The following is a 14215-nucleotide window of genomic DNA, read 5'->3' as shown; positions in this document are numbered from 1 at the left end:
GTTTACAATGATAAAAATCCCAGGAATTTGTACATGAATATTTAAAACCTGTTTTAGGCAAGCAAAATTATGTAAATTAATCTAAACCAAACTGCAGTGTATAATGTAACTGTGGCTTCAGGAAAAAAATACAGAAACAATTTTATCACAAAAATTTTGTTAGAATTATTTTATGAGAACAACTCTATTATTACCAACATATAATGTCAGACTCTACAAAGAACTGTATATACAGAGAGTTAAGTTGTATCCCTTTGCTGGACTTTTACTATAGGGTCAACCCAGCTCTCATTGTCTTAGGTACTTATTTTGCTGCCATCACTATAGTATATGAGCATTTCCCAGTCATTTAAAGCATTATTATCATCCCCACCTGTGACACAGACCCTGTGAGGTAGGGAAGTATTATTATCCCTATTTTACAGATGAGGAACTAAGGCACAGACTTTGGACAGACTTTCAAAAGTGCTTAGGTGCGTAAAGATGCACATAGGCGCTAATGGGATTTTCAAAAGGAGGGACCTAACTTGGCTAGGCACTTTTGAAAATCTCATTAGGTGTCTACCTGCCTCTTTTGGTGGCTGAACACCTTTGAAAATTTGCCCAAGTGACTTGCCCAAGGTCACAGAGGACTTCTGTGACAGACCAGAGAATTGTACCCTAGTCTACCAAGTCTCAGACTAGCACTCTAGTCACTGGATCATGTTTCTCCTCTTAAAATCAACAGGATTGGATCAGGCCTTGTATATCCACAGATTTTTAAAGAAGTTAAAGAAAAATACTTAAGATGTTCCTGCAGTTAGACATAGGATGTTGGAAACAATTTTATATAACATCACATTGCTCCTATATAATATTTTTTCATTCATGGCCCTTGAAGATCTGTACAAAGATGAGTGAGCATTATTATTCCCAATTTACAGATGAGGTAATTTAAGCAGAGAAGTCCGCTGACTTCTGGGTGTATTTGAGATGGACTAGGAAGTACCCTCCGCCACCAGAAAGAGAAAAATAGGTGCACGTCAGACATTTAGGGATTTTGAGCACTCTATAATGCTTATGGCTTTGTGGTAGTTAGAACTAGTAAGAAAGGAAGAAGTGGGTGTTGGCAGAGGGAGAAGGGAAAGTTGGAGGGGACAGAGGGGACTGGGAAACAGCTACTATATACTTACTAAGGTGCAAGTACCATCCCTGAAAACAAGGTACTGTACTCAGGTTTGAAATGTATTTTGAGAAAGCATTGGAGGAGATGGAGATCATGTGGTGCATGGGAAATTTGAACACATTCAAAATATAAGGAAAGGTATCGGAGAAGGATATAAGGGGTGCAGCGGTAAGAGAGGCATGAACCCAATGTTTTTTTTCCCTTTGTTACCTTTAAATGTATATAAAAATATAGAATAACCTCATTATTTTCTGATGATCTAAAGTATCACATAGCACTAGTGAGGATATGGGGAATAAATATCACAAAAAAAGAAACCTGTCTTATGTATGTTCTTTATTATTATTATTATTTTTTGTTCTCAGCTTATTACTTACCTTCAGATGATCAGTTTGCATTATGGAGTCAGTATTTTAGGTTTGCTAACAAATGGATGAAAACCTTTGTGAAGAGTCTTGTGGTGGTGGTGATGGTTACTTAGAGAATGAAGATCAGGAAAGGAGACACCTATCTGGTTCCAGTTCATCAAAAGATGTTAGGAAGGCAGTTGAAGATACACTATCTACTACTTCAAATAGTCTAGATTTGAGTAGGAAAAAACTTCAGCATCTTACTGAGGAAATATACAAATTACCCAACCTTAAAGTGAGTAAATTGCTGTGAGTAACTCTGATAATTACACACTTGACTTAAATTTTGTAGGCACCAATTAAAGGCCCAGTACTGCTCTCATTAAAGTTAGTGGAAAATCTACAGATTCTTAGCTATGATTCTTTCCCCCTCTGCTTTCTAAAAGCTAGTACTTAATTAAATAAATGATTTATTTGAGTAATTTATATAACTGATTGTACCAATCATCTCCTTCATGGTTTTATGAAAATGTAATTTTTAGAATAGTTTATAGTTCAGTTTACTGGGGTTTTCACAGTAATGTTCTTCATGCCAAGAGAACAGGCATTCTACTCTAATTCTGGTTTTAAAACATATTTATTTTTTCTACATTAGCATTTGCATCTGGAAGGAAATGCTTTAGCCATAATTCCTAAGGATTTATTTCAGCAGCTGCCAAATCTTGTTTGGCTGGATCTCCGGTATAACAAAATTAAAACTCTTCCCCCTGGAATTGGATGTCACAAGTAAGGCATTTCTTGTATTGATAATATAGCAAAAAATTATTCTTCCTCTATTTGTCTCTAATGTAATTTTCTTGTTCTCAGACTTTTATGCAGGATAGTTCTATATTGACATCAGAACTGAAGAACAGTAAGCAAGAATTATATTTAATAACACTCAACTAAATGAGCAAGTACAACTAACTAGTACAGTAGATTAGTGCACAAACCCTTTTACCTCCAGAGGCATATGGCCTGATTCCCCTTTCATTTCAATTTTGCACCACTTTAATTCCATTGAGTTTGGTTTATGCTGCTGTGAGGAAGAGGAGGAGGAAATTGAGAGATAAATCAAGCCCATAGTTTCAAATCCTAATTTGGGTCATGTGAAAATGAACTAGCAATCAAATAAACTAAGTAAATCATGGTGAGACATAAGAGTACTGTGGAGCAGAGACACAAAAATAAACCTGACAGCTAGATACTGAAATGAATGATTACAGTGGCAGGAAGTCATGAGTGCAGTGAGAAGACCATTTTAGTAGTTCCATGTATGAGATATCTATGTGATACCTTGTCACTTGCTGAGGTATTAGTGGTGGAAAAGGCCAAAGACCTCAGTTTGGGCAATATTAAACCAATGAAACTGGCATGAACAAAAAACTAAATTCATCTCTGTATTAAAAGAAATACTGGGCTAAATAAGAGTTTGCTTATTATGGTCAAAAAGGAATCCTAGCTTCCACACTGTAGTTATTGGGGAAGAGGCAACTTCTGAAAATAGTGAGATGTTGGAGAATTTTCTAAAGGGAAGATACAGTTTCATGACTTTTTTATTTAAATAAGATGCTTAATGGTATTTTAACATAATATATTGTATGTGATTTATATAGCATTATATCATCAATTTATGATCAGAAAAATGAGTCGGTGAATCTGAAAGTTGTCAAGTTTTGTACCTTTTTAAAATTATAACTTTTTTAAAAAGACAGGATTAATAGTATTTTTGTCATGTAAATTTGCCATGCATCAGTGTACACATCTCCATTTGAGTCTTGAGATTAGTAAACTCTGTGTGTGCATGTATCTTTATATAAGTAATATACCACTCACTAGTGCTAACTTTTCAAAAACTCCCAGCATAAAACATTCAGAGATATTACTGTGCATTCCATTGCATTAGTAGAGTTTCATTGAATCCTTACCTCATATTATAGTAGAATTTGTTGTAGTTATTGTTGCTGATCAGTGCCAGAATACACCAAACCCTTACGGTGTCAGTAGTGTGCCAGGTGTACCACGACATGGAGGCAAGCACTGTAGGGGCTTCAACAGCTAGTCCTGGCAGGTCACAACAACCATTGAGACACATAGTTATGGGAAAGGTTATTTTACTGGAAACTTGAAAATATTCCAATTTTCCATTACATTTTCTCTGTGATTTACAAAGATGTCTTTAAAGTTTGCTTTCACAATTTTTGCTCCTTTTTTTCTCATTTTTCAAGAATATCAGTCTTTGATTTACTACTTTTGTTGGAGGAGTATTTATTGGAGGTTATTTGGATGACATGAATAGTGAAGTCACAGGAGACTGTAATCTCAGCTGTTGTTCTGTGGGCCCCAATTGAGAGGAGAGGGTATGCTGAGTGGATCTAGTAAGTGAAACTTTGTCTTTGGGAAGAGTAGCTGCAGGAAAGGCCACTGTAGGAGCAAGAGGAAAGATTTTGTACTTCACTAACCCTTTGGGCTTCCCATGCTCACAGTCCATTTATTCAGGGCTATGTGCAGTAGCTAGTGTTTGAGATTAAGAAATAATACAGCACTCTAGAAAGAATAAATACAATGAAACAGCTGCATACTGTAGCTTTTAGATTATCATACTGAATGACTTAAAAAAACTGGTAAAATTTAAAGCAAGTATGACAGTTTCTCATATTACTTTGTATGTTGCATATGTCGGTGAGGCAGATCATTCACTGAAAGGTAATGGTTTAGAGGGAGATAATATTGCATGTATGAACAATACAGTGGAAGATTAAAAATAATAATGATTTCAATTTATAAATATTAGCACCAAGCAGTTCATTTACTACCATTTCACTAAAAATCTGTGTGACAAAAACCAATTTTAGATTTAGTTTTTAGTTTTCACAGTGTAAAACCTAATAAATTCATCAACACTTTATGGATATATTCAGCCCTTCCATTGGGTCCAGGATCTTCTCAACTCGCAAAATCTGGTCTTATGTTGTGAGGGAGTTCAATTTTTTTCATCTCACAAGGGGCAGAGAACCTCAGAAATCAATTAAAGTGTAAACCAAAAGTGATACTAATTATCCTTGTGACCATGCATCACAAAACCAGGCCTTATAGTAAATCCTTAAGACTTGGCAGCCCTTTTAATTTCAAAAAGAATTTTGTCTCTAACCTGTTATATAACAACTTTTGATGATAACATTGAGGAATTTTCACATATAAAAAAATTAAGCTTCTCGTTTAAGCTAACAAGCATGGAAGCGCATACCAGAATCAAAGAGATATTGCATATGGATGGATTCAGGGTGCACCCTTTCATGTGCCAGCTATGGACTGGTAACAGACCTTCCATCCTAGAGAGAGATGAAGATGTGATCACTTTTAGATACTTTAATGCAAGGCAAGGTATAACTCTTATATTCTCGGGTGAGGAATGTTACACATAGCACCACTTAATACTGAATGGTATAATACACTTAGCGGCTGAACAATATAATGCAGTTTAGCATTTTATTACACACCGTATTGTCTTCTGTTGTAAAAGTTTTGATTTTTTTTGTTTGTTTAATTGATTTCATTATGTTTCCTGGATTAAATTGTAACGTTGACCTTTTAATGTTGTTTTAAGAAATTAATTATTTTTATTTTCAAAAGTGGAAGCATCTTGCATAGTTAAACTGAGGTTGGGTCAAATACTGCCAGTGATTCTGGATGCCGTATCACAAGCTCATTTTCCATATTTGATGGGAAATATGGAAAACAACTATATCCATGTAATTGTATTCTGTTCTGTTCTAATCATTTTAATGGATTCAAACGTATTAACCAAGTCTATTTCTGATCCTGAGGTCTGATCCAAAGCATACTGATGCCAATCGGAGTCTTTACAATATCTTTAGTGGGTTTTGGATTAGGACGTGAGTGAATAATCATTGATCAATTAGGAGTACAGTACGTGATTGTCTTTAACTGAACTGAATATTCTGATTAAACAAAATAATACATAAAAGAGTACGATATGTAAAAGTTTTAATTTAGTTTTCTTTAAAATTAAGGGATTCCAAAAATGCATATGATAAATTAAAACTTTTTCAAAAGAGATAAACAAAGGTGGTGTTGAAACCACCAAACTTCTTTTTGTTTTGTCGTATCTTAACAATATAATTTAGTTCTATCATTTTCATTCATCAAACTTCAAAAGAAATTACTTCCATGTTTCAGAAACTGTTTTTATCAAATTTCTGGTGTCAATTTTGTAAGGGAAAACCCATTGAAAATAGAGTACTGATAATGCCTTGTCTATTTGAAAAAAAAGGAGTCTAAGAAACTGTTAGTTTTGTTTGTATGTAATATCTAAGTTAAAAGAATGTTATTAAGGTTACAAAGTCAAGTGCTCAGACGTTAGGAAATGCCAGAATTAAGGTTGTCTGTATATGTCTGTTTAAATTTTGGCAAAGTTATAACCCAAGTGAAAACCACATCTTAGTATGGAAGTGTCAGATAACCTTAATAGAGGTGGTGCTACCAATAATAATCAGTTTTTTTTTAAAAAAAAAAAGAAAGCAGGAAACAACATAAAATATTGAAATGGTATGCAACAATAGCTTACATTTGAAAGCAGACATCAGGCCATGAGACCTTGAACCACTGAGATGCACAAGCCATAGTTGAGCATTGATGGTATCTATGGGGATTCAGATATCATTAGTGTGGTAGAAAACAAAGGCAAGAAAAATTAACCAACAAAAAAAAGTGACCTATTTTTGTGTTTTAACAATGCACTTTAATTTTGCTTTTACAGTTGTTACTATTTTTGTTTTATTACAAAGGCAATTGAAAACTTTACTTTTAGAAAGAAATCCTATAAAAAGGCTGCCGGTGGAGCTTGGTAAGTACTTAATTTTTTCCCCCAGAAGTCCTAGCAGACTTTGACTTTTTCCATGTAATGCTCTAGTCAAGATTAATACTGTATAGCAAAGTAGCTAAATATAACCAAAGTTAGCTTCTTGTTTTGTAGCAAATACTAGTTGCACATAAATTTTATGATGACAAATACATTTTCAAAAGTGACCTCTAAAACTGTGCCCACAAAATTGCATGTCCAAAGGTCCTATACAAACTGAGTAATTATATATCTACCTACCTTACATCATCAAAAAAAGGGGGAAAGTGACCTGGAATGCTTTTAGAAGAACAGTTGGACTGAAGAATCTTAACAGAATGAGAGAGTTTGAAATTTAAGCAAGTGTATTCTTTGAAGGCTACATTTATCGCATATGAAATATTTCTGTATATATGGATTCAATAATTTAGCATGGCTTAACATACAGAAACCAAAAACAGTAAATCATGTAAAATATGTATTATAAGTGTAACCCTTCTGCCCATCAGAGTTGGCAGCAACAAGGACCAAGTTCAGTATCTAGGGGTTTCTTTTCAATAACACAAAGCAAAACCAGCTCAAGCCCCCACCCAGTGACTTGGGATAATTACATATCACCCCCCCTGGGTGCAGGGGTGGCAGGTTTGTAGAAATTTTGGTGGTGCCCAGAACCTGCCCCTTCCCAAACTCTGTCCCCCACCTGCCCAAGGCTCTGGGAGGGAGTTTGGGTGGGGGAGGAGGTCTGGGGTGCAGGTCGTAGGCTGGGACAGGGGGTTGGGGTGCTGGATGCAGGTTCTGGAAGGGAATTTGGGGATGGAAGGGGTGTGGAGGGAGGGGGTGCAGGTTCTGGGAGAGAGTTTGGGGATGGGAGGGGGTGCAGGGGTGAGGGCTGTGGGGTATGGCTGCAGATGAGGGGTTTGAGGTGTGGAAGGGGCTCAGGATGAGAGTAGGGATGTGAGAGGTGAGGGCTCTGGGGCTGGGGGGGAATGGGGTTTTAGAGAGGCTCAGGGCTGGGGCAGAGGGTTGGGGTGTGGTGGCTCTGGCTGGGACTGGGGATAAGGTGTTTGGGGTGTTGGAGGGGCTCAGGGATAGGGTTGAGAGTGCAGTGGGGGGATGAAAGCTCTGGCTGGGGGAGTGGGCTCTGGGGTGGGGCAGGGCTGTAGATGAGTTTGGGGTGTAGGCAGGCTGCTCCAGGACAGGGGCCAGAGAGGAGGACTCCCCGCAGCCCTTTCCCTGCCGGCAGCAGCAAGCTCTGGGGGAGGAGCCCCCCTTTCCCACCCTATCCTCTAGCAGCACACTCACCCCCACCACTGTCACTGCATGTGGTCCTAGGGCCCCTCTCAGGTCCAAGAATCTCCTTCACCTTCCCTGTGGTGGGTGCTGGGGGAGTGCTGCGTGCGCCTCCTCCCCTGCTGTTGCCCCTGACTGTAGCCTCACTGGGGGTGAGGGAAGGGGCTGCCTCCTTGCCCAGCATGGGGCAGGAGCAGTGACTGCGGGTGGGGGGAGAAGGAGGGCCCTATGCTGCTGGAGGGTCCTGCCTGAAGAGGGAAGGGTCTGAGGTGGAAGGGCAGGCTCAGTCAGTTTGCCCTGGCAGTTGAGATGGGGGCACTAAGACCCTCTGGCAGTAGTTGCTTCAGGGAGGCAGCATAGAGCTGTATGGAAGAGATAGTGACTCTCTGCTCCAGGGCCCCGGAAAGGCAAGTATGGGGGCAGCCAGAGGGGGCCAGAGGACACTCAGGGGAGGTGCAGGAAGTGGGGTGGCCTCAAATATTAGTGGAGCTGGACTCCTGGGCTCTGAATATTGCTGGGGCCTGGGTACCATGGGGGGAATATAGCTCACCACCTATGCCTGGGCACCTCTAAGAGGCAATACTTCCCCTCTCGCAAGCACAGAATCTGAGTGTAGCAAAAGCCTTTTAATAAAGGAGGGAAAAGTGCGGCATTATGTTGAGGAAACACCACAAACAGGATTCATAACACAAACCATGAGCAAAAGACCCATCCCCAAGTAAGTTTGGCAATGTCTTTTTCTCCTCAGGGTCTTAAGTCCAGTAACCCAAAAATCACCCAATCCACAGTTACCATCCTTGGTCAGTGCAGCCCCAGAGTTCAGAAGTTCAACTGCAGAGTTCACCTCCCAGCCTGGGTGGAAGCGGGGGAAGATATGGAGTCACCTTACACTCTCTGTTGCTCAACTCCTCAATGGCTGATTGCCACCCCTCTCCATCAACCACCCAGCTGACTACACCACTCTGCTAGCCTCTCTGCCTGCTATGCATCTCCACTAGCTGTCCTGCTAGCTACTCACCAATATGTCTTCAGGCCTCCCCTACTTAACACAGTTCTCAGTGATTTCAGCTGTTACTACAGGAGCCTCATTGTTGGTGCAGCTGGGTAGTCTTCTTGCATCAGAACCACTAGCCCACAGTAGTTCTAATGCTTAGACCTAGGTATCAGTGATTTCAGCTCTGCAGCACGTAATAAGACTCCTAATTGAGTCAAACTTAGTTCTGTTATTACACAATGGCAAGAGGCAAGTTCAAAGGGGTGTTTAAGACCCTCCAAATCTCTGTCCCCAGCCTCTCTCACAATTCATTGGGTTTTGAAGGGTCCCCTGGCTAGTGAGTGCTGCTTAGTTGAGGGTGAGTCCCTCAGTCATAAAATGCCAAGTACAGTTCTACTGTCCTTGATTCACATAACCAGTATAACAACACTTTCTTACTCCTGCTCCAATAACAAAGAGACTGGGGATCCCACAGCAGCCAAAGTGACCATTTGGGCAAACAGTCCTATCAGGTAGGCAGGGTGGGTGTGCCCATGCAAACAAAATCAGCCCCTGAAGTCCTTTTCCACAGCTCACCACCAGATGTCAGGGGAAAACTCATTCTGACTCTGCTTACATAGGCATGACAAATGTATTGGCTTCCACTGTCAAGCTAGTGTGATTTGTATGAAATAACATTTCTTTGGTGGGAATATTTTGGCAATGCAGATAATAGTAGGTCCGATATTCATATTTCACCTCAAATATTCCACTTCCATTAGTACTTGCTAGCAGCCATGTTGAAATGTCATTTCAAAATATGTTGTCTCTTGGATATGTTAGTTTAAATGATATTTCTGCATTAACAAATCCTCACTTTTGTAGATGACATGCAATTTGTATAACTACTGTATCCGAGAAAGAAGTTCTGGAAATAATGATCAGTGCAATGGGGGGTGGGGGGTTTCACCTTCCTCCACAGTGTGGGGCACGGGTCACTTGCTGGAGGACTCTCTGCATCTTGAGGTCTTTAAACCACAAGTTGAGGACTTCAGTAGCTCAGATATAGGTCAGGGGTTTGTTACAGGACTGAGTGGGTTATATTGTGTGGCCTACATTGTGCAGAAGCTCAGACTACAAGATCATAATGGTCCCTCTGATCTTGTAGTCTGACCTCCTGCACAATGTAGACCACAGAATGTCCCGCCCCAGTACTTGTGTATAAGGTGTACATTTTTAACAGAGAGTAATTAACTATTGGAACAATATTGTGTTGGATTTTTTTGTCACTGACTGTGATGGGTTGAAGCTCCTTCTGGGATGCTACCTGATGTTCTGGGATTTTACTGAGCCTCTCCTGCTCCACCAGCCTGGGTTCCCACTTCCTGTTTTGCTGAATTAGGCTCTCTGGCCTCTTGCAGCACATACACACAGGTAGGGCCATACCCAGCTGCAGCCTTAAACTGCACTGGCTCTGTGTGAGAGGACTCCTCCAGCACTCACGTGAACACCCCTTTTGGGAGATAAACCCAAAATAATACTGTCTTGCCAAAAAATCTGCACAGTGCGAGTCCATAAAAAATCTGCCTTCTTCCTCAATGTGAAGAGAGATGTGCATGACTTCTCCCCCCCACATTAGAAATTACATAAACTGGGTTTAATAATAAACAAAATAAGTTTATTAGCTACAAAAGGTAGATTTAAAGTGTTTAAAGGGATAGAAAACAGAACAAAGCAGTAAATAGTAAATAAATTAGGAAATAAACAAAAGCCACAAACTGAGCTTAACACATTAGATAGGTAGGATACAAATTAGCAGATTCTCATCCTGAGTGATAAACAGACTGGCAGATTTTTAAGGCACAAGTTGCCTTGGCTTTTCTCAAATCCTTCCAGCCTGGGACCATCACTTCCCACAGTTCAGTCTTTGTTCCTCAGGTGTTTTCAGGAGTGTTGTTATAGGGGGAGGGAGCGGGGAAGCCCCCACATGTTGTCATTGTCCCTCTCTTATCTTTCCTGCACTTCCTGGAAAGCTTTTTTTGCTATAACCTGTGTCAAACAGTTCTCATTGTGTAGAGCTGTCTCTGAGAGGTTTCTATTGCACACAGTTCCTGGGTAATCCTTATGCTTGTGTGCATTCCTTCAATAAGCCACTAACATTGCTTGGCCTCATCCAGTGTAGCACATTTGAAATACAGAGACATGGTCAGTATTCCCAGTTTAGATACAAAGAATGATATATGCATACAAATTGGATAAACACAGTCCATAAATCACAGCCTTTCCAATGATACCTGACATGAGCCGTCTTGCATAATGTACATCTCAGTTATGTCATATCCATATTATAAGCATATTTCAATAAAGTATATGGAGCATAATGTCACACTGACCATTTTAAAATCAAAATTGGATGTTTTTCTAAAAGATATGCTCTAAGAATTATTTTGGGGAAGTCCTATAGCCTGTGTTATAGCAGATGTCAAGATGATCACAGTGATCCCTTCTGGCCTTGGAATCTGTGAAACTGCATGTCAGTGAATATTCCTAGTTTTAGAGAAACACATTCATTAACCCACTTTTTTAACATTTTTTCTCTTTTAATTTTGCTTTGGCATGGGGGTAGATTAGATGATCTAATAGGTCTTTTCTGGCTCTAACTTTTATAATTCTGTTTCTCCTGTGTATATATAGAGACAAACATCATCAAATTACAGTGGTCTCCAACTAATGTAAAAAAGTTGATTCCATTCTTCTGGTACAGAAGATATCAGTTCTAATGAATCATTCTAATCACTTCTGCTTAAAGATAGATTTCATTTCTCAGTACTAAACTAACCCAAAGAGATCTTCATAAATTACATTTTCAACACTAAAAAAACAGGAGTACTCGTGGCACCTTAGAGACTAACAAATTTATTTGAGCATAAACTTTCGTGGGTTACAGTTACACAAAAGCTTATGCTCAAATAAATTTGTTAGTCTCTAAAATAAGGTGCCACAAGTACTCTTGTTCTTTTCGAGGATACAGACTAACACGGCTGCTACTCTGAAACCTGACATTTTCAACACTGTTTCTTTTTTATGACAATATTGTTGCTTCACTTCTACATTCTATATTATGATTATTTTAAGTAATTTTCTAATCTGTAAATCATAACTATATGGAAAGGCATTTGGGTAATTGTAGTTCATTCAGCAAATTTTGATTTTTTTTAAATAGATATATAACATGAGAGAGATAAGGTGGATGAGGTAGTATCTTTTATTGGACCACCTTTGGTTGGTGGAAAGGACATACTTTCAAACTTCACAGAGCTCTTTCTCAGGTTTGTAGAAGGTAATCAGAGCATCCAAACTAAATACAAGGTGAGACAGGTTGTTGTAGAAGACCACTTAAAATGATGTAAGCAATTAGCACCTCTGCAGTTGTAGGGCAATGGAGGATTAGTAGGCAGCAAGGTGTGTTGCAAATTGTTGTAATAGGCCATAAAATCAGTATCTCTTAAACCATTGTTTGTAGTGTCTAGCAGAGTTATGACTTTAAATTTCCTGGCTTGTCTTTTGAAAGTGTGATACAGTTTTCTGTTGAGAATGAGAACTGAGAGGTCAGATATGGAGTGATCGCTTTGTGAAAGGTGTTTGCCCAGGAGTGATAGGGTATTTTTGTCTTTTATCATATTTCTCTGTGAGTTCATTTGAAAGAGTAGTGATTTTGTGCGTTCACCCACATAGTTGTTATTGGGACATTTGATGCACTGGATGAGGTACGCATGTTCTGACAGGCATGTGTAGGACCCCTGGATTTTGAAAGGTGTGTTGCAGGGGATATTCATCTTAGCTGTGGAGATATGTATTCAGGATTTGCATCTATTGTTCTGGCAGGGCCTGGTGCCACTATGAGTGAGGTAGTAGGGGACAACTAGTTGTGTGTGGTCCTTGAGGGCTTTTCCCCACCCCTGTGTTGAAGCACCTTCTCCTGGAGTATTGGGTGGCCCATTCCATGATGTGTTCTGCATCTTTGGTGGAGAGTCTTGGTTTACTGAACACAGTTTTAAGTGTGTTAAGTTGTGTATTCTGGACTATCTCCTTGGAATGTGTCCTCTGGTATCTGATGGTAACAGATTTCTTAGTGTATTTAGGGTGATTATTGGATCTGTGAAGATAAGTGTGGTGATCCGTGGTGGTGGTGATCCATGATTCTTGTCATTAGTTATCTGTAGAGTCCCATGATTCAAACTAATTGTGCTGTCCAGGTATTTGATCCTGCTGTAGGAGTTCTGGAGTTTGATGGCTGGGTGGTGGTTGAAATTATGGTGTAAATTTATGAGGGAGTTTAGGTCATCTGTCCAGAGAACAAAAATTCTTCCAGAAATTCGTCCTTGAGGTGACTCATAAAGAAAGTGGCATATTGGGTAGTCATCCTAGTGCCAATGTGTAGTAGAAAAACAGCCTGAGACATGACACCTTGGATCAGAGGCCCAGTATGAGGCCTGAGGCCAAAACTAAAGTAGTGGTCAAGCCCTGCTATTATAAAGCAAAGTTAGCAAAATTCAAATTGTGAGCAGAAGTCAGGCTCTGCCTGCATGCAGGCTCACCAAATCTGGCAAGAACAGGGCTGGTATTGCAAAAACGTACACATTCCTGAGAAGTGCTAGGTACGGGACGCTCACACAAACACATTCCAGAAGGGTGGTACCAGAACACCCTGATACTAAGTATGGTACATACACATTCCCCAAAGATAACAGGAACACGTTGACCTCTCTTAAAGATAAGGTCAGGATGCCGGTGTAATGGATAAAGATGTTTTGATTGAGCCAACGTGTAGAAGGTAAGGTGTGTTAACAAACCATGTCAGGGGGCAGTAACTAACTGTGTCAGAGGGGCAATACATAATTTGTTCATATTGGTGTATAAAATAAAGTCTCAGAAAGAGTGTCTTTGTCTAGCCTAGGGGGCAGTGGAAAGTCCTGCTACTGTCTGAGCTGGTCCATTGTAACGGACATACATGTGTTACTGGTCCTGTAAAGTCTACAGGATACTAGAAACTGTGCTTTGTTAACAATAAACCTGGCTGCATGCCTTCGGTACTGAAACTGAGTCTTGGGTCTTTGGGGCAGTTCAGCTGAAGCCTGTTGTCTGAGCTATCTGGCCAGAGCCAGTGCAGTACACAGAGGGAACACATACACAGCCAACATCTGATGGCACCATGGTTTGGACAAAATGTTTACTATTAAATGTAAAGTTGTTATGGATGAGGATGAAATGGATGAGTTTGTCAACCAGTTTGGGGTGTTGAAGGCAGGTTGCTGTCATGATGTATATGGAGGTGATATTGATGGTGTTCTGAGGGAGATTGTTAATGGTGCAGAGTTTCTGGAGGAAGTTGGTTGTGTCCTGGAGGAAACTGGCCTTTTGGGTGATGACTGGTTTGAGTATGAGTCCTAGTATTCTTTCAGTAAGAGTACTATGGGGCAGATATGCTGGGTCTGCCTGAGTTCTCTTGTTTGTGTATCTTGTATGCTATCAAATGA

General features: G+C 39.9%; 1 protein-coding gene across 2 annotated transcripts in view; it reads left to right on the top strand.

The window, feature by feature from the left end:
• The first annotated feature begins 1533 nt into the window (after positions 1–1533).
• LRRC27 (leucine rich repeat containing 27) overlaps positions 1534–14215 on the top strand; it is a 55962-nt gene continuing 43280 nt past the window's right edge. For both annotated transcript variants that reach the window (XM_032799737.2, XM_032799735.2), the window contains exons 1-3: positions 1534–1810; positions 2171–2301; positions 6363–6421. In XM_032799737.2, coding sequence (XP_032655628.1) covers positions 1595–1810; positions 2171–2301; positions 6363–6421 — 406 coding nt within the window. In that variant the 5' untranslated portion in view covers positions 1534–1594. The remainder of the gene's footprint in view (positions 1811–2170; positions 2302–6362; positions 6422–14215) is intronic.

This window comes from Chelonoidis abingdonii, chromosome 15 (assembly GCF_003597395.2).
Source record: "Chelonoidis abingdonii isolate Lonesome George chromosome 15, CheloAbing_2.0, whole genome shotgun sequence".
Classification (NCBI taxonomy): domain Eukaryota; kingdom Metazoa; phylum Chordata; order Testudines; family Testudinidae; genus Chelonoidis; species Chelonoidis abingdonii.
This window is presented reverse-complemented; position numbering and strand designations above follow the sequence as displayed.